This window comes from Capricornis sumatraensis, chromosome 3 (genome assembly GCF_032405125.1).
Source record: "Capricornis sumatraensis isolate serow.1 chromosome 3, serow.2, whole genome shotgun sequence".
Lineage (NCBI taxonomy): Eukaryota > Metazoa > Chordata > Mammalia > Artiodactyla > Bovidae > Capricornis > Capricornis sumatraensis.
The window spans coordinates 63,682,920-63,706,717 of NC_091071.1; the positions used below are offsets into that span (position 1 = coordinate 63,682,920).

General features: G+C 43.7%; 1 protein-coding gene across 1 annotated transcript in view; it reads left to right on the plus strand.

Moving 5' to 3' along the window:
- The window catches only part of PDE11A (phosphodiesterase 11A), a 425,952-nt gene extending 407,011 nt beyond the window's left edge, over nucleotides 1–18,941 (plus strand). The window contains exon 20 of the mRNA XM_068968072.1: nucleotides 18,783–18,941. Coding sequence (XP_068824173.1) covers nucleotides 18,783–18,941 — 159 coding nt within the window. The remainder of the gene's footprint in view (nucleotides 1–18,782) is intronic.
- Nucleotides 18,942–23,798: the final 4,857 nt, after the last annotated feature.

Genomic DNA, 23,798 nt, shown 5'->3' on the forward strand with positions numbered 1-23,798 from the left:
GCCAGTGGCCTCCACTCAGACCTTGTCAGGCTCACAGCCCCTCCCCACTCTCCCCCACTAGATTCCACCATCGGAACACCACCCTTATCTTCCTAGGGGAAATCTGACTGTGGGCCCTTCAGATCCTCCCTTCCCATCAGAGAAGAAAACCCTAAGCTGGCACTTTGGCCTGCCCATGCTCACCTCCTCGCCCTCCACCCTGAGCCGTGTGCTCTTGACACATCCACCACTGGTGTTGATCAGTCACCAAGTCGTGTCCAACTCTTCGCGACCCCATGGCCTGCAGCTCGCCAGGTTTCCCTGTCCCTCGCCATCTCCTGGAGTTTGTCCAAGTTCATGCTCATTCAATCGGGGATGCCACCCAACTCTGTCACCCTCTTCTCCTTCTGCCTTCAGTCCTTCCCAGCATCAGGGTCTTTTCCAATGAGTTGGCCCTTTGCATCAGGTGGTCAAAGTATTGGAGCTTCAGCTTCAGCATCAGTCCCTCCAAAGAGTATTCAGGATTGATTTCCTGTAATCAACTGGCTTGATCTCCTTGCTGTCCAGGGGACTCTCAAGAGTTTTCTCCAGCACCTCAGTTCAAAAGCATCAATTCTCCGGCACTCTGCCTTCCCTATTGTCCAGCTGTCACATCCATATGTGACTACTGGAAAAACCATAACCTTGACTGTATGGACCTTTGTTGGCAAAGTGATGTCTTTTCTTTTTCACTCCCCTATTCATAGTCCATGCCCGTGTCTTTGCCCACACAGCTGCCTCTGCCAGGCCCACCCTTCCCTCTTCTCTCCAGCAAGTCCTTCTCTGACTGCTGGAATCTGCTCAGGTGACAAGCTGCTCCCAGGAGGTAGATATCCTAGTCTCCAGGGCCCACTGCATTTTCAGTTATTAGCACATTATTCTCATTAGCATTCCCTGTGTCTGTTACTCAGCCGTAATGCCTTCACACACTGCATGCCCCACCTCCGCCTTGCCCCGGCTAGAGCAGGGGTCTCTAGGCTGTGACTCAGCTGCCTGCCGTGAGACCCCTGGGGGCTGCCTCCATCGGCAACACGGCCCACATAGCAACAGGATGGGGAAGGAATGGGTTATTGCAAAACTGTTAGGAAGATCTTGCATTTCCCCAGCGTTGCGTGCCTTCCGTGTTGCCTGACATAACCCACCATTCCTGAGCTGCCCTGTGGCGGGCTTTAGCATTTCTGTCTTTATTTCACAGCTGAGAAGCTAGGGAGGTTATACTTGCTGCTCAGAATCGCCCCAATGAATTAGGAGCTTCAGCGAATGAACGCCTCCCACCAGCAAAGGAAAGCCTAAGCCACAGAACCAGAAAATAACAGAAGAGAGAGAAAGATTCTCCAAGTCCCTGACTTCACATGTCACCTATGATCATGCTACAGATGGTCTGAACAGCAGAAAATCTAACAAGACACGAGAAAGAGAGCAACAGAGACATACAGAGAAGGAGGAGGCAGGGGGAAAAGAGAAAAGATGAACAACAAAGGCTGAACATTTTTATAAATCCCCCCTTCCTAACTTGTAGTGAAACCTACAGCTCCTTATCCTCCTCATGATTTTCATGGTGATCACCCCAGGCCTTCAGGCTTGACTGTGAAAGTATTAATAACTCCACTGTGCTACATTTCTAAGGCATTTGGCCTTACAATGTGACTTTCTCTTTTGGAGTAAATGGAATTGATGACAGTTAATATCAACCTTTCCAAGAGTCTGAACCAAGGGAGACAGGATTTGTGGAAATGCTTTTGGAAAAGTAAACTTTACATGCTAAGGCCCTCCATACATATGAGCCGTTATTCCTGTTATTAGCATTAATAGCATCTCTAAGCCTCAGTAGCCTCAGTTGGAACTTTGGATAAAAAAGTAGCAAACTGCGGGTCTCACCAAGATGTGGTGAATCTATAACAATAACATCTCCTGGACACTTCTTGTGTGCCAGGCACTAGACTGACTTTCCAAGTCTGATTAAATTTTCTTAACACAATCAAGGATGGGGAAGGAATGCATTATCACAAAGCTGCTATGAAGATTTTGCATGCCTGATATAACCCACCACTCCTGAGCTGCCCTGTGGGAAACTTTAGCATTTCTGATCAAGATTGATTTAACTTTCTTAGCCATATCAAGATAGATTCTGCTACCACCCCCCTTTTCAGATGTGAAAACTGAAATTAGAGAGTTCCTATAACATGCCCAAGAGTACACAGATATTAAGTAACAGAGCTTAGATTTTTTTTTTTTTTTCAGCCTTCAAATATGGGCTTAAGGTTGATAGAACTTTGTTGCCACCTGAGAGGCTGTGTATGCAGGCATCAGCGTACAGACCTCAGGTCCTTACTGAATCACCTGAAATGGAAGCAACACTATTGTCATACCGAAATGCTTGCCTAGAAGCAAATTTGCAAATCACCTGTAGGGGAGTGAAACCCTGAAAGTTCCCTTGTGACCTGACTTGATGGTGGCCAAGCTACGTTTAGAAACCAACCTTTGACCCTCGTGTAGGGTTTGTCCTGATACACTCTGCTACCTACACATAAAATTTGAAGCATATTATCGCCAAGTTTTCAAAACTGTCCTGAAGGAACAGAGTTTAAAAAGCATATCTGTCTGAGTAGTGATGCAGATTTCAAACACACGGCAAGCAGACGGAAGCAGGGAGTTTGTTTTGAAGGACAGCATGGTGAACCAAGATGTCTCTAAGAACAGGGGAAATGGAATGAAAAGTCAGCAAGCAAGGTAGAAAAGACAGCCCTGAGAGGGCCTGAGAAACGGAACACAAAATCTGAAAGAAGATAAATGGATAATTTAACAGCCGTTCAGTTTTTAAGAAAGACAAAGAACAAGCTACATTGCATCAGAAAAGGCCTAGAAATGATGATGGATGGGGCCCTTCAAATGAGCGGTGAACACAACAGAATCACAGTCGCCTGCACAATTCCCAGCTGAGGGCAAATTTGAGGAACTAAATAAGGATATGAGACTGATAAGGATTGAAGAGTTTTTCAAAATCCATTTAACGGCCAGGCAGGGGACATTGATCGCTTTTCAGAGGAAATGTTTAGAATCAATGAGTAGTCGGCCCTTATCGGTATGTGGATGGGGGAGAGGGACAGAGGCTTACACACAACGTTAGCATGCTGTGCATTAAGGTACTGAGATAATTGTTGAATTATGGTAGCAAAGCACTAAATTATTTTGATCTTTATGAAAAAAGTATTTCTCTTTTTTATCCTGTACTCGTGAGCTTTATGAACAATGAAATGACTTGCTCTTGAGTAATTCTAATACATGATCAAAAGTTTCTAATTCTATTATCAGTGCATGTTAAACTTTTAAATAAAACATTTTTGTGTCAAATAGTTGATACATGCCCAGGGAACAAAATTCACAAAAGGCACAAAAGTATTAGAGAGAAGAGGTACTTCCTCATACTTCTGTCCCCGGGTCACCCAGCTCTTCTCCTTCAGGGCAACCACTGTTACCCAATTTCATCCAAAGACAATCTATGTAGAAGCAGAAATACAGTGGTTTTTTTAGCTTTTTCTTTTATTGAGATATAGTTGGGTATAATACACATATGGATATACACACACACATGTATATTTGTGTATCTATATATACACATACATGAATGTCTATCCTGCTCCATACATTATTTTTTTACACTTAATATATTTTTGAGATTATTCCTTTTTCATGTCCAGACAGCAGCTATCTCATTAGTTTTGATGGCTGCAGAATATCAGATTTTAAAGATGTAAAATGAATTATTTAATCAATAACTATTATTTTTGAACACTGATGTTGTTTCTAATAATTTGCTATTGTAAACAGAGTGCTAGAAAATATCCTTGTAAATGCATACTTCATACTTTATTTGTAAAATAAACACCTAGACATGGAATAACTGGGCACTTGGCATATGGGCATTTGGAATTTTGATAGATATTGCCAACTTTCTCTCTGTGGAGTTGGAACCAATTTATATTTCCACCAGCGATGGCTGAGGTGCCTCTTCCCCTATACTCTTACCAAGACAAGCTATTATCAAACTTCTTGAATGTTGCCAATATGATGGTGCAAAATCTATCTCCTTATAGTTTTAATGTGTATTTTCCATACCATAAATGAGTTTGATCATATTTTTAGTATAGGTTTATTTACTTAGGAGTAATTGTATTTTTTTCTATAAACTCTCCACATTTTGCCCTTTTTTATTAGACTGGTGGTCTTTTCTTATTTGTAGGAGCTCACTGTATATTAAAGATATAGACTTTTATCTGTAGCAAAAGTGGCAATTCCACCCCCACCCCAGATTGTCATTTATCTTTTCACTTTTCACTCTGCTCATGCTATGCAGAAATACATTGATTTTATGCAGTCAAACTCGTCTCCTGTGACTTCTGGATTTTGTCATACAGATCATGGCTTTCCCATTCCAAAATTAGAAATTCTTTAAATTCTCAGAACTTCTTTCAGGACTTTATGGTTTCATGTGTTATATCTGTGACTCATCTGGTTTTACTTTATTGTGTTGGATATAAAGTTTTTAGATGGCTACCCAGTTTTCCCATCAGTTTTTTTACTAATCTTTCTCCTTGTGATTTAAAAGATCACCTTCATCATATACCAAATTCCCTTGAACAATTCCAGTTTAACTCTTTCTATTCTGTTCTATTACTCTCTCTGCCTAGTCATGCTGTTTTAATTAATATTGCTTTAGATAATATGTGTATATATGATATTTTCTGTATTTATTTTGGCTGCGCTGGCTCTTCACTGCTGCGGGCTACTCTCCAGCTGTGGTGTGAGGGTTTCTTACTGAATTGGCTTCTCTTGCCGTGAAGCATGGGCTCTAGGGAATGAGGGCTTCAGGGTTGTGGCAAGTGGGCTCAGTAGTTGCAGTTCCCAGGCTCTAGAGCACAGACTCAGTAGCTGTAGCTTATCAGCTTAGTTGTTCTTTGGCATGTGGGATCCTCCTGGACCAGGGATCGAACCCGTGTTTCTTGCACTGGCAGACAGATTCTCCATCACTGAGTCACTGAGGAAGTCCCTAGAATATATTTTAATGATAAGCCTAGTTTCACCTTCCACATTACTCTTTCAATAGTTTCTAAGTATTGCATATTTTTCCATATAAGCTCTGTAATTTAGTTCCAAAACAAATCTAGTTTGTCTCTTTATTGGGATAAATGATCAACAGCTGAAGGTTAAATGAATGCAAAACTTCCCAACATTGAGAAGATGAAAGATGGTGCCTATTAGGAAGTTTTTGTTCATAACATTCTAATGTTCTCTTCTTTAAACTGAACTTTAAAATTTAATTTAAAAATATTCAGAGTATTCGTCCTGCTGTTCCCACACATTAAAACTTTCCCCATATCTTAGTTTTGGGGAGAGTTAGCAATATAATACAGAGAAGGCAATGGCACTCCACTCCAGCACTCTTGCCTGGAAAATCCTATGGACGGAAGAGCCTGGTGGGCTGCAGTCCATGGGGTCGCTAAAGAGTCAGACACAACTGAGCGACTTCACTTTCACTTTTCGCTTTCATGCATTGGAGAAGGAAATGCAACCCACTCCAGTGTTCTTGCCTGGAGAATCCCAGGGACGGGGCAGCCTGGTGGGCTGCTGTCTATGGGGTCACACAGAGTTGGACACGACTGAAGTGACTCTGCACCAGCAGCACCACCAATATAATAAAGGAGCCGCAATAGCGTCTCTTCCCTCAGATCTTAAAGCTGACCCTTTCTATGGACAAAATGCCAGCTAATGATACACCCAGTGGAATGTGTAAAATATCCTTTGTCTTCTTATTCGTTCTCCCCCCAAATCTTTATTTATTATACTGTAAAATTAAGAAAAAGTAGTTTCTCTTGCCATATGGAAAGAGACCACTAAAATAATGGAGGATTTTTGCCTCCAAGGAAGTTGATCTGAAGACAGCATCCCTCATGGATGCTTTGGTTCTGATTCTCTATTGATCTAGGGCAGTGGGATGCAGAGGCTTTGATGGCGCCCTCCCTGTCTCAGATCTGAGCCCTGGTTGGTGCTGACATGAAGACCACCTTTAAACTCACAAGAGATGCTCAGGCAGCATGATATTTGCCTGGCACTCACCAAGCAGTTCGTTAGTACGAATATCAGGTCAAAAACAGAAGAGCAAGTGTTAATAGGGTATTATACAATCCATTCGTGGAGGTACCTTGATAGTTTACTCAGAACACCACTTACACTAAGAGCAAGGAACTCCACATTTTTGCAACCCTCTCTGACTCAATGGACATAAATTTGAGCAAACTCCAGGAGATAGTGGAGGACAGGGAAGCCTGGCGTGTTGCAGTCCATGGGGTCACAAAGAGCTGGACACCACTGAGCAACTGATCAACAACAACCCTCTCCCACACAGGCACCCTAGCCATTATGCTTAGAGAACCTTGAGCCCAAGGCTCCTGCTGCTGCTGCTGCTAAGTCGTTTCAGTCGTGTCCGACTCTGTGCGACCCCATAGACGGCAGCCCACCAGGCTCCCCCGTCCCTGGGATTCTCAAGGCAAGGACACTGGAGTATACAAAAAGTACATAGTAAACAAATGCTTGCAGCTCAACAAACTAAAATTTTTAAATGGTTCTTTTTACACGTTGAAATTTGCAAAAACAATAAATGATATATTTGTCTATGGCATCTCAAGTGGCATAGTTTTACTGGGAAATATTTTGGTGAATGGAGAGTTAGATTATTACCATGTGGCTGTGTTTTACTTACATGTTCCAACCACCTCTTACATGAGGCCCCATTCATCAAAGCCTATGGCTTCTGGGTCAGCAGCTTATTCCTTCCAAGACCAGATGTTGCCTGCACAATGAACATGATTGATTAGCTACCAATGTGCTCTGAAAACCCGACCAACAGGGTAACCTAGGACGGTCTCCTAGAGGGGCTCATTATAACAGAAGCAGCGGTTCTCCTTGCTCCTGTGCGCAGGAGCCTCTTTAGGCGCGCCTGTGATTTACTACTTAAAACCCTCATTTTATTTTCCCAGGGTAAGCTCGAGTAGACGAGTCACAGATAAAAGACTCACTGTCTACACCTAATGCTTGGGAAGTGGTGCTTTCTCATTCCTTAGTGAGGCCACCTCCCTCCTGTGACTTTGTCCCCAAACAGTGCTGAGGACACACGGCCCAGACGCTGCGGCCACGTGTGAGACACAAGGCGTCACCAGCATCCTAGTGGAGATCCCTCAGGGGAGGCTCCAGAAGCTCTGTCCTCAGCCTGCATGCCATTCCAGCTCTGCTGTACACTTACCCCACGGAAATGCTGACCCTTTTAAGCCGATGTCCCCCAATCTCAGGTTCCTTATCTGTCAAAACAGGGCCAACATCACCCATCTCTGCATTGTTGCGAGGTTTAATGAGCTCACATCTGGAGGGGTCCTAGGATGGCAGCGGAACACAGGACACACTCAGCACTCAGAAGTTATTAGTTCACTTTGGCAAAATGTGTTTTACTGTCTGTCACTGAGAGCAAGTGGGTGGCCTCAGAACAGACCCAGCCCCGTTTCATTCAGTTGAACACTGTTTATAAAAGTGTAACGTGTTCCATTTGCCACAGGCCCCACCTCTCCCAGCTGTATCTCCCAGCCTATTTCATTCATTAACTTTACTGACCTGGCTGGGTGGACAGTTGAGTTTAAGATGCTTGCCCTATATTGTGGAAATAACAATGCTATTAATCCAAGGAGACTAAATTCCTGCCTCATTAATTCCTAGTGTTAATGTAATTTATAAATATCAATTTTCCACAAAGGAATCCCTTGAGCATATAAATAAAATAAAAGTGAAACAAGTAACCTCTGAGAGATTAAGAAGAAAATGGAAAGAGAAAGAAAAGACGGAGAGAAAACTGCAATAGAGTATTTTCTCTTTTACAGGCACTACTGATCTGCTTCAAACCTTGGAAAGAAAATGATCTCATTCTAAGTTATTACTAGTACTGTGATTAGCTTTCAGGAGATTAGACATTGATGCTACAAACATCAGTGTTATAACTGAGCTAGACTGTGCCCTTAGGATTCCAAGTATAGATCTGCCTCATTCTTACATTGGATTCCAATGAACTTGCTTGCCCTCCTCAAACCAAGTATCACCTCTGTGGCTTTATCGTCTTTACTTACAATTCCTATCTGGGTAACTCTCTCACATTATTTAGATTTTAAGTTCTCAAATATCACTAACAAAACAGAAAGCTCTGACAGTAATTTTTGGTGCTTGCAAAAATCAGACACAGACAATCTGCTATTGCTGAATAGATCCTACAGCTGTTACTGCTGTAAGGAATCTGCCGAGTTAAGATCACATATAGAGAAAGAGTTTTCTCAGCTGGAAAGAGAATCTCACCTGATGTGATAAACGTGGAGTAATACTGAACTACTTCCTGTCTGAGTTCACTTGATTATTAGGAACAATCCAGGCTAAATGAATGCCAGGTCACCTCAGACCTTTGAGCGCTCCTTCCTTGCAAGGTGAAATCCCATAGTTCTGCTGACTTGCCACTAGGGGAGTTGGCAGTCTCTGCTGGTGTCTTGAGTCCCCATAGCATGGGAAACTAAGACTCAGCAGCCTTTAAAACCTTTTAAAGAGTCTATTTGGCAGACTCTAGTGGTTCAGGAGATAAGTGCTAGCTGCCCCTGACTCTAATGAACCTGGGTGGAGAAGGCTGACCCTTGAGTATTAGCAGCAACTTTTTAAAAATGTTTATTGATTTTTGGCTGTGCTGGGTCTTCATTGCTGTGTGCAGGCCTTTTCTGGTTGCAGAGAGTGGTGTCTACTCTCTAGTTGCCGTGTGCAGGCTTCTCACTGCTGTGGTTTCTCTGGTTTTGCAGCAGGGGCTCTAGACACACAGGCTTCAGTAGTTGCCGCACGTGGGCTCAGCAGTTGCAACTCACCAACTCCAGAGCGCAGGCTCAGTAGTTGTGGCTTACGGGCTTAGTTGCCCTGCAGCATATGGGATCTTCCCTGACCAGGAGGGATCAAACCAGTGTCTCTTGCATTGCAAAGCAGATTCTTAACCACCTGAACCTCCAGGGAAGCCCAGCAGCAACTTTTTATGTTGGAAAAATTGAGACTCCCTTATGGCAGCCACCAGTTCAAAGTCTCGTAGGGGATTTCAACCTCAAGTAGTTCCTGCAGGTGACAGAGAACAATAAGGGACAACAAAGACCCAGTGTTTGGAGCTCAGGAACTCCCTCAGATGAGTTTGAGCAGAAATGGGAATTTGCTGGTTTAAGCAGCCGGGAAGCTTGGAGGTACAGCTCACTGGGGGCATGTGGACAGATCCAGAGGATTCAAAGGCCATCATAAGACAGATGCCCCATTTCTCTGCCTCTAGCTAGGTATGTTTTGCCTTCATTCTCAGCCAAGCTTTCCTTACACATCCTGGCAGCAATAAGGTCACATGTTCATTCTAGGTATTATAACACCGAAAGGAAGAAGGAACAGAAAAGCTCATTTCCAGTAGTTCCAGGGGAAACCTTGCAAGACCTTTGATTTCCTTAGCTTGGGTCACATCCGATCCCCATCTCTACATCAGTCACTGGTGTTGGTCAGGCCTGAATGATGTGTCCACTCAGAGCACATGGAGTGAACTGTTCCTTGAGGGAGGGTAAGGGGACAGTATCTAGCCTCTGCTGCCTACTACAGTTCACTTATAACCCACTGCCAAAGAAACTTGTCTCACAACTCCTCGATGCAAAGATCAATGTGTCCAAGTATCAAGACGGTTAGAACCTTTTGATACATACACAGGTAGCCATAAAATAGAGACCTACATCCTGACATCAATTCTCTCAGTCAGGAATTGCATGTGGTACTAGTAACAGAGATCTGCAGTCACAATTCAGTTCAGTTCAGTCACTCAGTCATGTCTGACTCTTTGCGACCCCATGGACTGCATTACGCCAGGCTTCCCGCCCATCTCCAACTCCCAGAGCTTGCTTAAACTCATGTCCATTAAGTCGGTGATGCCATCCAACCATCTCATCCTCTGCCGTCCCCCTCTCCTCCTGCCCTCAATCTTTCCCAGCATCAGGGTCTTTTCCAATGAGTCAGTTCTTCGCATCAGGTGGCCAAAGTATTAGAGTTTCAGCTTCAGTATCAGTCCTTCCAATGAACATTCAGGACTGATCTCCTTTAGAATGGACTGGTTGTATCTCCTTGCAGTCCAAGGGACTCTCAAGAGTCTTCTCCAACACCAGAGTTCAAAAGCATCAATTCTTCAGTGCTCAGCTTTCTTTATAGTCCATCTCTCACATCCATACATGACTACTGGAAAAACCATAGCTTTGACTAGATGGACCTTTGTGGGCAAAGTAATGTTTCTGCTTTTTAATATGCTGTCTAGGTTGGTCATAGCTTTTCTTCCAAGGAGCGTCTTTTAATTTCATGGCTGCAGTCACCATCTGAAATCACAATAGCTTCAACAAAATGGAAATTTACTTTTCTCTCTGATAATAATAATGCAAATAAGTCACTTCTAGGTTTCTGTAATATGGCAGTTCCATAACAGTCAGAGACCCAGGCTCTGTTTATCTTCCCTTAGGACGTGGCTGCCATACTCAAGATTGCCTCATGGTCACAAGATGGTCACTGTAGCTCTAATCATCATGTTAATATTCCAGCAGCAAGAAGGAGAGAGGGCCAAAGACAAACGGATGCACCTCCCAAATGAATATACTCTCATTTAAGAGTCTTCTCAGAAGCTTTTTTTCTAAATTCTTCTTACTCCTCCCTGGCCATTCCTAAGCTTTGCTGTTGTTACTTTTTAGCCGCTAAGTCATGTCTGACTCTTTTATGATCCCATGGACTGTAGCTGCCACGCTCCTCTGTCCCTGAGATTTTCCAAGCAGGACTACTGGAATGAGTTGCCCTTTCCTTCTTCAAGGAAGCTACCAGACTCAGGGATCAAACTCAAGTCTCCTATATTGGCAGCAGATTCTTTACCACTGACCAACCAGGGAAGTCCCTAAGCTTCAGTTCAGTTCAGTTCACTTGCTCAGTCGTGTCCGACTCTTTATGACCCCATGAATCGCAGCATGCCAGGCCTCCCTGTCCATCACCAACTCCTGGAGTTCACTCAGACTCACGTCCATCAAGTCCGTGATGCCATCCAGCCATCTCATCCTCTGTTGTCCCCTTTTCCTCCTGCCCCCAATCCCTCCCAGCATCAGAGTCTTTTCCAATGAGTCAACTCTTCTCATGAGGTGGCTAAAGTACTGGAGTTTCAGCTTTAGCATCATTCCTTCCAAAGAAATCCCAGGGTTGATCTCCTTCAGAATGGACTGGTTGGATCTCCTTGCAGTCCAAGGGACTCTCAAGAGTCTTCTCCAACACCACAGTTCAAAAGCATCAATTCTTCAGCGCTCAGCCTTCTTCACAGTCCAACTCTCACATCCATACATGACCACAGGAAAAACCATAGCCTTGACTAGACGGACCTTAGTCGGCAAAGTAATGTCTCTGCACTTAAGGGAGGCTAAAATGCTTACTGGAAACACAATTAGCAATCTCTGATAGAGATACCACAGCCCTGGTGGAGTAAATGACTCCCTCCCCAAATGGGAAAGAAGTCATAAACCTTTTAAACTCCATTGTGTTCTAGCCTGGGGAAAACCCAGCAGTACATGGTGCCTGGAGCAGGTACATGTGTGACATATATAAATGATTATTATTAATTTTCCAGCCTGAGCCAATTACACACTAAAGGTTTGTTTTAAAGGTAGTATATTTAACGTGAATGTCTACAAACATTTATCCAAGAAAGTCTTGGTTCACTTCTGTGTTCACCATTATTGTTTGATGATTTGTTTTTCGAAGCAAGTTTTAAAATCTGCTGGAAGCCTCCTGTGGTAGTTAATACATTATCTTAAGCAATTTAATGCAAATTAATTTTTACACAACCTTGAGTTTCAGAGGCCATTGAACTGGGGAGGGAAGGAGTGAGGTTTAGGAGGAGTCTGTTTGCTGCCTCCCATCTGGACCCCACAGCCAGCTCCATCTGGTCTCACATGTAGTAACTAACACTTCGGCTACTCCCTTGCCAAACACACCATGTGGAAGTTAGCTTATTTTTTACTCAGAAAAATGGTAAAATGTGCATTTCAGGTTTTCTAGAAGACTCAACGGGATTATTTTAGTGTTTCGAAATTTGGTTTTGTACTGCAGTGCAAATTTTCCATTCAGCTTTATGGTTCTTTTTCTGTTTTATTTCTGGGTTTCATTATCTTTTAATGCCACAATTCTCCTTTTCTAGTAGGGTCTTGAAACACATTCATATCATATAGGAGCCACCGAAAGGTTCAGGGTAGAGAGCAGCAAGCTCAGATGTATGGTTTTGATTGACCAGGATAGCTGCAATGAGAGTTCATTGGACAGGACTCAAGGGAAGCAGGGAGCCCAGGTAGGAGCTGGGGCGGTTAAGGCAGTGGAGAAGGGGAGGGTAGCCTGAGCTTGGGTGATTGAAATGGCACTAGGCTGACACACGGGGACACTTTGGAAGTAGGAATGAGAGGACTTGGTGATGGTTTGGATGCGGGGGGAGACAAAGATGTCATGATGACCTGTAGATTGCCGGGCTGGGCAGCTGGGTGGAGATGGTGATACTTAATTCCCTGAGCGAGTAACCCTGACAGCAGAGGTGGGTTCACAGGAAGGCAATGAGTTGAGTTCAGGACAATTCACCATCTGGCCTTTACAACACGATGGAGGAGTAGAAGGACAAGCCAAATGGGATTCTTAGCAACTACATCATTGCAACATGGCATGTAAAATTCAGGAATATGGCAGATGTAATCAGGACTAATCCTTACCTTTGAGAACCAGGAAAGATTAGCAGTTCAACAGTTCACAAATTGAAAAGTTGGGATTCGCTGCACAATTGGCCACTTCTCTCTGAAGTCACAAACCTTCAGTCGAAGCCTTCTTGTTTCTTGGAGATGCTCTTTACGCATGTGACTGGCCAGTCTTGAGAATTCTAAATAATTTCAGGTCCTGCCACCACGTGCATGCATTCTTGCTTCTCCTGTTGAAGGTTTGAGCAGAGATGACACTAGCTGGTCTTGCCACCAATGACTTTCCATTTCAAAATGCCAACCCCCAAGTGGGCTTTTGGACATTTTCATTGAGGAAGTTAAATGATCATGGTTGTAAGTAATCACATCTTCATTACAAGGATACTGCCTCAAACAAGACATTTAAGAGGGGTTCCAAGTCTATTTTTAAATTTTACCCCCCCAAATTGGTATTTTTAAAATATTTTAATTTCTCTTTTCTCAACCATGCCATCATATCTGTTAGTTTCTGATTATTTCTCTTGAGTAGGGTGGGGAATGGAGGAAATCAGAAAATACAGTTCTTATTGCCAACACCCTGGGAATATATGAGTCAACAACAAGAAGTAAAAACCATCTTCTCTCTTTGGCCTTTAAAAAAATAAACAGCCAGCTCAGATAATTACCTCAAAGTTTTTTTTAAAAGGTATTAATGATGTAGTTGGACATTTTCAGGTTCAAAGGAAGTCTTTGAACTGCCTGTAATTTGGTGGGGTTCCTCTCTGCCCCTTTCCAGCAAGAATGTAGGAGTAGGGACTTCTAAGAGCACAGCTTCTGTTGGCTTCCTCCCCTGTAGTGCATCTGCTTCCAGTTGAGTTCCAAGAAGTGACTGTGGTCGACTGAGAAGCGCACACGGGCCAGATGATGGCAGACGTGGGTCCTGGTGGCAGAGGGAAAGCAAGGTCAAAATCTGCATCCCAGCAGCTTAGTGAGCTGGTATAAACACGGTCTCAGGAATTATGGCAGTAAGACAGAATACTGTATTCATTTCCCAAGGGGGTCATGCTGGGGTTGTTTTTACAGCAGGATTTTGTAGCAGGTCAGAACATCCTGACCCTAACTCATCCTGACCTTCCCCTGTCTTCCTTCCACTGCTTTGTGGGCAGGGTGGAGGAGGGCTGCTGTTCCCAGAGCTAGAGATCCAGAGATATAGGCCTTGTTTCCACTCTCCCTTGGAGCTCATGGGCTGGGACCCAAGACAGAGTTGTTTAAAATCAATGATAGCAACTTCCACTGCTGGACCATAGTAATAGGGGGGATAAAACACCAAAGAACCAAAAACAAACAGAAAAATACATAAAACGAGTTTTCAGACAGTGGACAACAGCAACATAACACAGATTTGTGAGAAAGGGGAACAAATGAAATGGGCCCGCCAGGTGTCCCAGCTTACTCCCTGGGGGCAGTGACCAGGCCACAGCACAAGGAGGGGCACCCAGGCAGAGTCAGGGGTCTCACTGAGATAAGCAGGCAGAATCAGGAGTCGAGGGAGGCCAAGGAGGTGAGCGTTCCGGGAAGAGTGGCAGAGGAGACGGCTGCATGAGACAGCTCCAGAGGGCTGCAGTGGCCGCTTGAGTCTTCGTGCTGTTCGCTCCCTGCCCGTGAGGAAACCACGGAGGCTGGAAAGATCCAGCAAAAAGGAGCAAGCAGAGTAATCCTCAGAGCTCACACGGGCAGGGAAGTAGTCCATGCTTCCGCCACCCGGAATTTTAGAGAAAAACCTTGAAATATATGATGCTCTGGGCACAGTTCTCAGAAGATTACTGTCTTAGTAGTGGGGCCAAATTAGCCCTAGACTAAAGTTTGCTCTGGACCCACCAAGGGAAGCTTAAAGACAAGCCTCAAAGGATCATGTTGTTTCTGTTGCTGCTGCTGCTGCTGCTAAGTCGCTTCAGTCGTGTCCGACTCTGCACAACGCCATAGGACGGCAGCCCACCAGGCTCCCCCGTCCCTGGGATTCTCCAGGCAAGAACACTGGAGTGGGTTGCCATTTCCTTCTCCAGTGCATGAAAGTGAAAAGTGAAAGTGAAGTCGCTCAATTGTGTCCGACTCTTAGCGACCCCATGGACTGCAACTCACCAGGCTCCTCCGTCCTGGGGTGCCATTGCCTTCTCTGCAATAAAACTGAGGAATGTTTAAAGTAATGAAAACAAAAATCCAGCACACATCCCCTGAAGAACAGAATGGCTACCCATTCCAGGATTCTTCCCTAGAGAATTCCATCGACAGAGGAACCTGGCGGAGTACAGTCCATGGGGTCACAAAGAGTTAGACATGACTGAGCGACTAACACTTTCACTTTTTTTCATATATATACATAATATACATACTTATACTGACATAGGCATAAAATGTTTCTTGAAGGATACCCAAGAAACTGGTAACATCAGTTGCCTCTAGGGACAGAAACTAAATCTCTGGGGCAGGGGGTGAAGGGAGATATTTAACACTGTACATATCGGACCCTTTGTATTCACTAGACTACACGTCTAGTGAATGTATGATTTATTCATAAAATATGGAATACGTATGTGCTGGTCACAAGTGGGCTCACGAGTGGAGCCTGACTGGAGTCAGGAAGGACGTGAGGCCCCTCCGCCACCCAGATGGCCAGATGCCTTGGGCTGTGTACCCAGGGTGTAGAGGGTCCTGTCAGTGACGGGCCACTGACAGGGTGGGGGAGCTGCAGTGGGCTTGGGAGCCCCCAGGATATCCATATGTAGCCCAAGTTGGGTTTTGAAGTCAGTAGATCAACCCTAACCTACACGTGGAGGTGCAGAGGAGTCACTGGTTTACTGCCCAGTTCAGATCAGTTCAGTTCAGTTCAGTCGCTCAGTCGTGTCCGACTCTTTGTGACCCCATGAACCACAGCACACCAGGCCTCCCTGTCCATCACCAACTCCCAGAGTCCACCCAAACCCATGTCCATTGAGTCAGTGATGCCATCCAACCGTCTCATCCTCTGTCATCCCCTTCTCTTCCTGCCCTCAATCTTTCCCAGCATCAGGGTCTTTTCCAATGAGTCAGCTCTTCGCATCAGGTGGCCAAAGTACTGGAGTTTCAGCTCCAGCATCAGTCCTTCCAGTGAACACTCAGGACTGATTTCCTTTAGGATGGACTGGTTGGATCTCCTTGCTCAGTAGATTTGGGTTTAAAGGGAGAGCACCCCGAGGACTAGAACTGTTAGGTTGGTTACAGGGATACATAACTCAGTAGAAAGAACAACGTTCTAAAATCAAGATGAAGAGGAAATTGGACACACCCACCCAGGGAGGTCATGAGTTTACTGCCTCTGCACATGTCTAAACACTGAAAGGTCACACCGAGGGGATGTCACAGAAGGGACTCAGCATTCCACAGTGGTTGACACCACGCACATAATGCTTAGTATCGCTCTGCATGTATATGGAGAGTGAGCAGAAGGGTGACATGTCCCTTTTCTCTTCCGCTAAGAGAAGAGTTAGTCAAACAAGACAGATACCAGTAGCATTTGCACAGAATTAATCGGGTATCACTCGCTGATGAGAAGTTCGTAGGAATACCTGTATCTTTCTAAATACTAGGAGCAATTCTCTTGCTGGTGGTACGTTGCACGTAATCACCGTAAACCTCGGAATTTTAATTTGTGGGTCATGCCTTGCCTTCCTAATATTCTAATAGTTTCATATTCTCCCAGCTAACTGCATTTATGTGTAACAAATTTATAGTGTAAGAATTGTTCTTTAAGATGAAGTTCTTGCTCCCTTTGCCTAGAACCAGCACCTGACTAGAAGAAAATGATATTCCAGTATGGCAATTCTGTATTTAAGGAGAGTATGAAATAAAGAGAAAAAGGAATACTGAGAAACATGTACCACCCCCTCAAAAAATTTTATATTCAACACAAAGAAAGCAAGACAGAGAACAAAGAGCTAGATAAAAGAAAACAATCTGTTTGGGGCTAAGCCAAATAAATTTAAATAGTTTTAGAAATAAATTGGTGGAGTAATTCGAATCATAGGCAGGTGCTATGAATGTAATTTAGTAAATGCTCGGGAACCTGCCAAGGAAGAGAAAAATGTGTTGCTTTTGAGATCATTTCCCAGCAGCTTCATAAAAGAAAACTGATTACAGGAATTTAATAAGTAAAACAGAGCCAGAACTATAGTAATCAAATGAGTTTTTAATTACATTTCATGCAGAAAAAAATTCCAATTTGTGTTCCTGGGATTAAAAAAAAAGTTTAGAGAAATGCTTTTGTAGCAGGAAAATAACATAAACACTAATTTCCATAGGAATTATAGTGGTCGGTTTAATTAAAAGGCTTGATCAGAGCGAAGAGGAGCTAGTGCCAAACTATACTAAAAACCATGGCATTCGTCGGCCCCTCTCACACTATTGTCTAAATAAAATCGCTGCACTGAGCAGAAAGCAGGCACCTGCATTTTTCTCATGATGTAAAGGGGATTTTGATCACTGCCTGAATTATTATGTTGCTGTGATTTATTATCATATGGAATAATGAATACATCCAGTTTCAAATTAGACATCATTGCTTGGTGTCATAAGTATCACGATAATATGCTCTGTTTGGGGGGCGTGAATGTGAAGGGGCTCCACCTAGGCCAGGGTGGAGTGCTCACTGCTCAGCAGGCTCCCTGGTTATTTCTGGACTTCCAGCCCCCACTTAACTTCCATCTAGTCACATCACACTTGTATCTCTGAAACTCCCCAGAGTGGAATGGTATTTAGGGAATGCTTCAGGTCTTCCTAACACACTGCAGTCATGATCAGGCCATTCCATCCTCAACAGAAACAGCTCTTCTTCCTGTTGGAGGACTTCACTCTGGGGCGCCTGCCAACCACCGGTCAGGCTTGAAGGCTTTCCAGGAGGTGTCCCACAGTGGCAGCGGTTTAGTCACATGGTCACATTTTGCCTCCCTGGTGATGAACGGGACGCGCCTGCAGGGGTGTCTCCATGGGACTAGAGGTATAATCTGTGGCCGCACAACGCTGATCAAGGCATTTCCAGGGGCTAAGCCCTCACAGCTCCATGATCCTTGCTTTATTCATTGCTGTGTCCCAGTAGAGCGGTGATCCAAGATTTGTGAGGCTGGAAGTTTGTACTGTTTGGGAATAGGGGACTGTTGTTGTTGTTGTTGTTGTTGTTTTAATGATACAAAATTAAGTGCAAAACAGATATTTAGAAGGGTCTCCTGCAAGTGAGGAGGCTGGATCCTGACCTGTCTTAGCCTTGGGGTCGGTCAGCCTCTGGCCACACCCTACATTTTCTCTCCCTCATTTCTTCCCCACCCCTCCATCTGGCCCTCTCTTCCACAGCCCCTTTTCTTTTCTCTCAGGTCTATTTCCATGCATGTTCTCATGTTGATCTGTACATTGAGCACAGTTCCCTGATCCCATGCTTTAAAAAATGAGCTCCTCTCATTTCAGGACTTTACCTGGCCTTTCTCATTCAGGTGAATCCACCCAGAATCATCTATGGTGGAGCAAATGGTAGGTTTATTTTTGTAAAAATTTCAGTTCCTGGTCTATTGAGATCTGGAGCCCTCCTTAGCAGGCAAAGATACACATATTGGTAGACATGTGTGAGCTGAATATTTTGTTTCCTATTTGATGTAAATTTAAAACAGGATCATAATCAAATTGGCTGGCACCCCCTGGAGCAGTACACAGACATCTGTCTTATTTTCTCATTTTCTCTGTAAGTTCTATTAATACAACATAGTGATGTTAAGTGCGTATTTGCTTCTTGTAAATAGCTCATGTTTACCAAAATAATCATCATTTTCATTTCTTACAGCCCATTTCCATTCTCCTCACAAGTGAAAGCTAGAAAATCATGGCCACGATTGGTTCATCTCTCCCTCACCTGCTTTTGTTTTATTGTAGGCACTGGTGAAGGTCAATGTGAAACTGAAGCCAATGCTGGATTCCGTGGCCACCAACAGAAGTAAGTGGGAAGAGCTGCACCGGAAAAGGCTGCTCGTCTCCACGGCTGCCTCCGCCCCCTCTGCTAATGTCATGAAGACCAGGGATGACAGAAACTAACCCTTCAGGCCAGCCGCTGCTGCAAGATGACTGCGCCCTGGAGAGCCGGCTTCGGTCCCGCACACCATTCTTTTGTTCCTTTAAGCTCAAACAGACATAAAACCTCAGGGATGTGCTGAGAAGCATGCCTGGACTTTCACCTTGAAGTGTGGTGTCAGCAAAAAGGACAGAGGAGGAAGTGGGGGCAACAAGCACACCCCAGGACCCTCACCTTTCCCTGATGAGCAAGAAGATTCTGTGCTGAGACGAAGAACCTGGGCAGAGGGCAGCTGTGGGTCCAGGACCTGAGGGTGGTTGGCCCTGCTCACTCGGAGCTAAGGGAACGCTGAACAGTGAAGGCGTCACTAGCGCTGCTTCATTTTGCATATGGCTATTCTGTTTGTTACAAGCCAAACAATGCCTGCCTTTGCTTCCTCTCCCAAGCTCCCTTTTGTGCCAGACTGTCCTTAGAATCCCAATTTGTATTCTGTGGAGATATCTTATTTTTAATCCTAAAGCTTCTTAATGATAGATCAGAGCCTTCAGAATTGCCTACCTAAAAGAGACACCTATATTATCCTTACAAAAACCAGCCATTCCCAGTTTCCCCTAAAAATGTCCATAGTAGGAAAACAGCAAATGTGTTTGTCTGATTGGTGTTTACACAAGATTCGTAACACTGCATTGGGATTGAGGTCCCCTTTTTCAGTTTTTAGATTCAACCTTCAATGTAGATCAAGGCTTCTCCTAGCAGGAATGGATTGATAGACTTTAATTAAAGTCAGGATGAAAGAAAATCTATAGGTGGATTTACTATGAGTGACATAAGAACATTCAAAACTATTTCCAACAGTGAAACATTTCACAGGACACAGCAGAGCTACGGAGAATAATCATTGACAATTAATAAACCTTGAGTTCTAGTGATGAGTTTCAGCACAAAGTTTAAGGTTACTGCCGGTGCCAACTGAAAGCCAAATGGAGGGCTCCCCAGTTTTGGATTTTTCCTTAAGGATAAAATATAATGCTTGAAAGATTAAGAAATAACAGTCTGGGCAGTGAACAAATATCCTACAGAAATCCAGGTTTATAAAAGGTAAGAATGCATGCATGCTAAGTTGCTTCAGTCATAACTGACTCTTTGCAACCCTATGGACCGTAGCCTGCCAGGCTCCTCTGTCCATGGGAGTGTCCAGGCAAGAGTAGTGGAGTGGTTGTCATGCCCTCCTCTAGGGGATCTTCCCAACCCAGGGATCGAACTCAGGTCTCTTATGTCTCCTGCACTGGCAGGCGGGTTATTTACTACTAGCACCAGTTGGGAAGCCCATAGATAAGAATAAGCTCTATTAAACAGATGCAGAGATTAGGACGCTGAGAGACTGAGGACATTGTATGCCCTATCCAAAGTCCCCGCTGCGGGGCTTTCCTGGTGGTCCAGTAGTTAAGCATCTTCCACCACAAAGGAACTAAGACCCTGCATGCCATGAGGTGCAACCAAAAAACAAAACAAAACAAAACAATGCTGGGCGAGAAGCTAGGCTTGTACCCTAGCTCTGGCACTACTCACTGGATGGCTTTAGACAAATCACTGAACTTTTTCCTTTTTCCTCATTTGTCAAATGAGATTACACTAAGAAATTATTTTCAAACATAACTTAACCTTAGAACTCTTCGTTCAAATAAATCTTACAAAGAATCCCCAAGACCTAAAACATCTAAAAGTCCAAGTCGTCTGTTTGAAGCTGGGTTGGGGGAGCCCTGTGAAGCCTCACCTCTTTGATTACATACCTAGCGGCCCATAAAGGGCCTCTGAGGAATTTGAAAATCTCTGGGCCAGATGAACCTTGAAGCCCATCCCAGTTCCAAAAAAATCTAAAATTTAAAACCACTTCTGTTCTTGTTGTTGCTGGTCAGTGTCAGTTATTAACTTTACTCAGAGAAAGAGGGGCCAAGTTCCACCAAGGACGTTGTCTTCCTGGCACATAGTAGACATCGGGGAAATGTTTAAAGAATGAGTAAATTAAGGAACCGAGACAGAAGTAAGGGAAGAGCAAGGTAACCATGAGGAAGAAGAAAGACTACATGAGCAGAAACGGAGGAAAAGAAAATCATTAACCAGGCAAATGGGGGACGAGGAGGAGGAAAAGGAGGGGAACCAAAAGAAAATGACTAACAAGGAAAATACAGGGCCCAGTGCAGGCGGTAAGAGATGGCCAAAGGGAGGGTGAGCATTAATCCAAACAAGGGAAAATGGCACTTGCTATCAAAAAAAATGAAGGTATGTCCTGTCATCAATTGCTTAGAAAAGAGAGATACTTGAGTAGGGACGGGATTGACAGAAGAGAGAAGGAAGGCGTGGGAACCCTAAAAAATAATGTTCCCAGCTACCCTCTACCACTGTCTCTGTGGGAAGACTGGAGAAACTCAAGGAGAAAATAAGTGCAGGGAAAATTGCCTCTGCAGAGCAGGTAAGAGGAGGTTGTTCAGATTTATGGATTTTATTAAGCCAGTTTTCCGAGTCACTCAGCTATAAAGGAAAATAGCTTCTGCTGGGCTGTCTCCCTCCTTCAGGTGAGGAAAAAAGGGTGGGTGGAAGCAGGGATAGACCCTGGTGTGTGTCTGCAGCTAGAAGCACTGCAGGTGTTTCCAGCTGTCGTGTCACACCATGTTCGTATCACAAGCGGGAATTGAAAATCAGTCCATGTGAGGCAGAGATGAACCCACATCTGTCATCCTCCCCAACGATAAATAAGTAAATACCCCAGAAAGATGGATGCCAGTGTATCTAGAGCAAAATTTCAAAGCATGTGCTTTATGATAAAACTAGACCCAGGGTCCGATGGAGACTGCAGGCAGCTACGTGCACTGTGGCTACCCTGAATGTTGATGCTGCATATTGCTAAGGGGAATGTAATTTATAGCAGAAACCCTACGGCTTCCACTAAGGTTGAGTTTTCCTCTCATTTTCTTGCCTTTTTATTGGCTTCACTGCACGGTTGCCAATAGCAACATCCACTGGTAGCAAGGGGAGTTCAACACCATTGCAATCTGCCATACAGTGGAGCCCTGACAATGTCAACCATCAATCAAGTGGCTGTTTGTAATTGCCTCCATCTATTTCTCCTGTCTCAAGGTATCTTTCCTATTGTGGGTCAAAATTCAGAAACTGCTGACTAATGCCCAGGTCTGTTCCTCCAGGACCATGAAACAGTAGAAAAGGAGGGTAGCAGGCTCCCAGGAGCCAACAACCCAGAAGGTGAGAGGTTGAACTTGGGAGTTTGGGGTATTTTAAATCTAAGTAATGTATAACTTTAGAAGAATTTGAGGTATGTGTGGTTACCCATATAATCTACTTTCCCAAAACAGAAAAAGAGAAAATTTCCCAATCGTTATTATTAATGTTTATTTCCTATTGGAGGAAGGAATTTAAATGTGAACCTTCTTATAAAACCTCCAACTGATCAAATGTTCGGTTCTCTTGGCATTTATGGTTGAAATGACTTCATCCTACTTTGTCCACGAGGTGTATTTTTCTCAGGCAGGCTATTTATCATTTTATTAGTCAGTACGTGGATAATACATGCACAACCTACAATATAGCTGGCAATCCCGGCCAGGAGGGACAGCTTGGCAGACTGTAAAGGGCACCACCCCGGCGCACAGTGGATGGGGCTCCCCCTGGCCTGGCTTGTTATCTCGGGACCCTCAGGTCTTGGATTTTCCACCTGTAAAATAAAAGCCCTGACTTTTATTCAGTTCAGTCCTACACCAAAGGACCAAGCTGTGTTTAACTTTAAAAAATTAGTCCATGTAATTGTCTTATTCACTCTTCTCAAACAAGATAGGGATAAAGAGGTCATCTCCTCCCTAAAGACAAAATAAAAAGTTACATATATGGAGTAGATACAAAAACAACCTTAGCACAGATATGTCTGAGCCTGTCTCTAATGATCATAAAAGACATGGTCATCAGTATAATTTTTAAAAAAATATATTGTTTTATTCCATAAAGGACAGCTTTAGATTATCTCATAGCATAGATATCCCATAAATGGTAGTCAGTTTAATTTCAAATTTATAAAGTGAGTCAAAAGAAGTTAAAATTGCATGTTTTCTATTTCTGAAATCTGCAATGTCCACATATTTCCAGGTATTTTATATTTAAATACCCAATGGGTTGGGTTAGAAATAATCATTAAAATTTTGTTAGTGAAATAACCATCTAATATTAATGCTACAGGAATTCAGTTGCTTTTTTCATGTATCAAAATGTATCATATTTGATCCACTTACCTTAGGTCATTAAACAGAACCTGCTCAATTTACTCTGTGGTAGAATTATTTTAAAATCCATTCCTCCTGCTGACTCAGTGAATTACAGAAAGATAAAATACAGTTTCATCTCCATTAAGAGTGTGAAAAACTGCCAAGTGGGACAGAAATCTAACAGATTAAGGGGAGATTTACATATAAAGAAAAACGTTTGGGCTGGAAAAACAATATTCAAAAGGGGTTCATTAAAGCAAAAGAGTAAAACCTAATTTGGGAGCCTAAAAACCATGGCAGTGCCACTGCAGTGAAGCTTCACTGTCTGCTTCAGAATAACAGTCTCGGAAACAGTTGTCACGTGCTGTAAAGAACTCCCGAACCTCACACGTATCAGGAAATGCAAAGGTTGAGTCTGACTATAAGAAGCCAAAATTTCGTAAGTTCCGTAAGTGACCCATAATAGAATGAAACATATAGACGGCAGGAGTGACGTGTCTGGGGCGTTTCACACTGAGCGCTTAACAATGCCTGAGGCCACGTTTCCGTTGCTTGTGCCCCTTTTCCTCAGCTGGTAATCTTTTCTAATTTAATTGTGAATGTTCTTACATA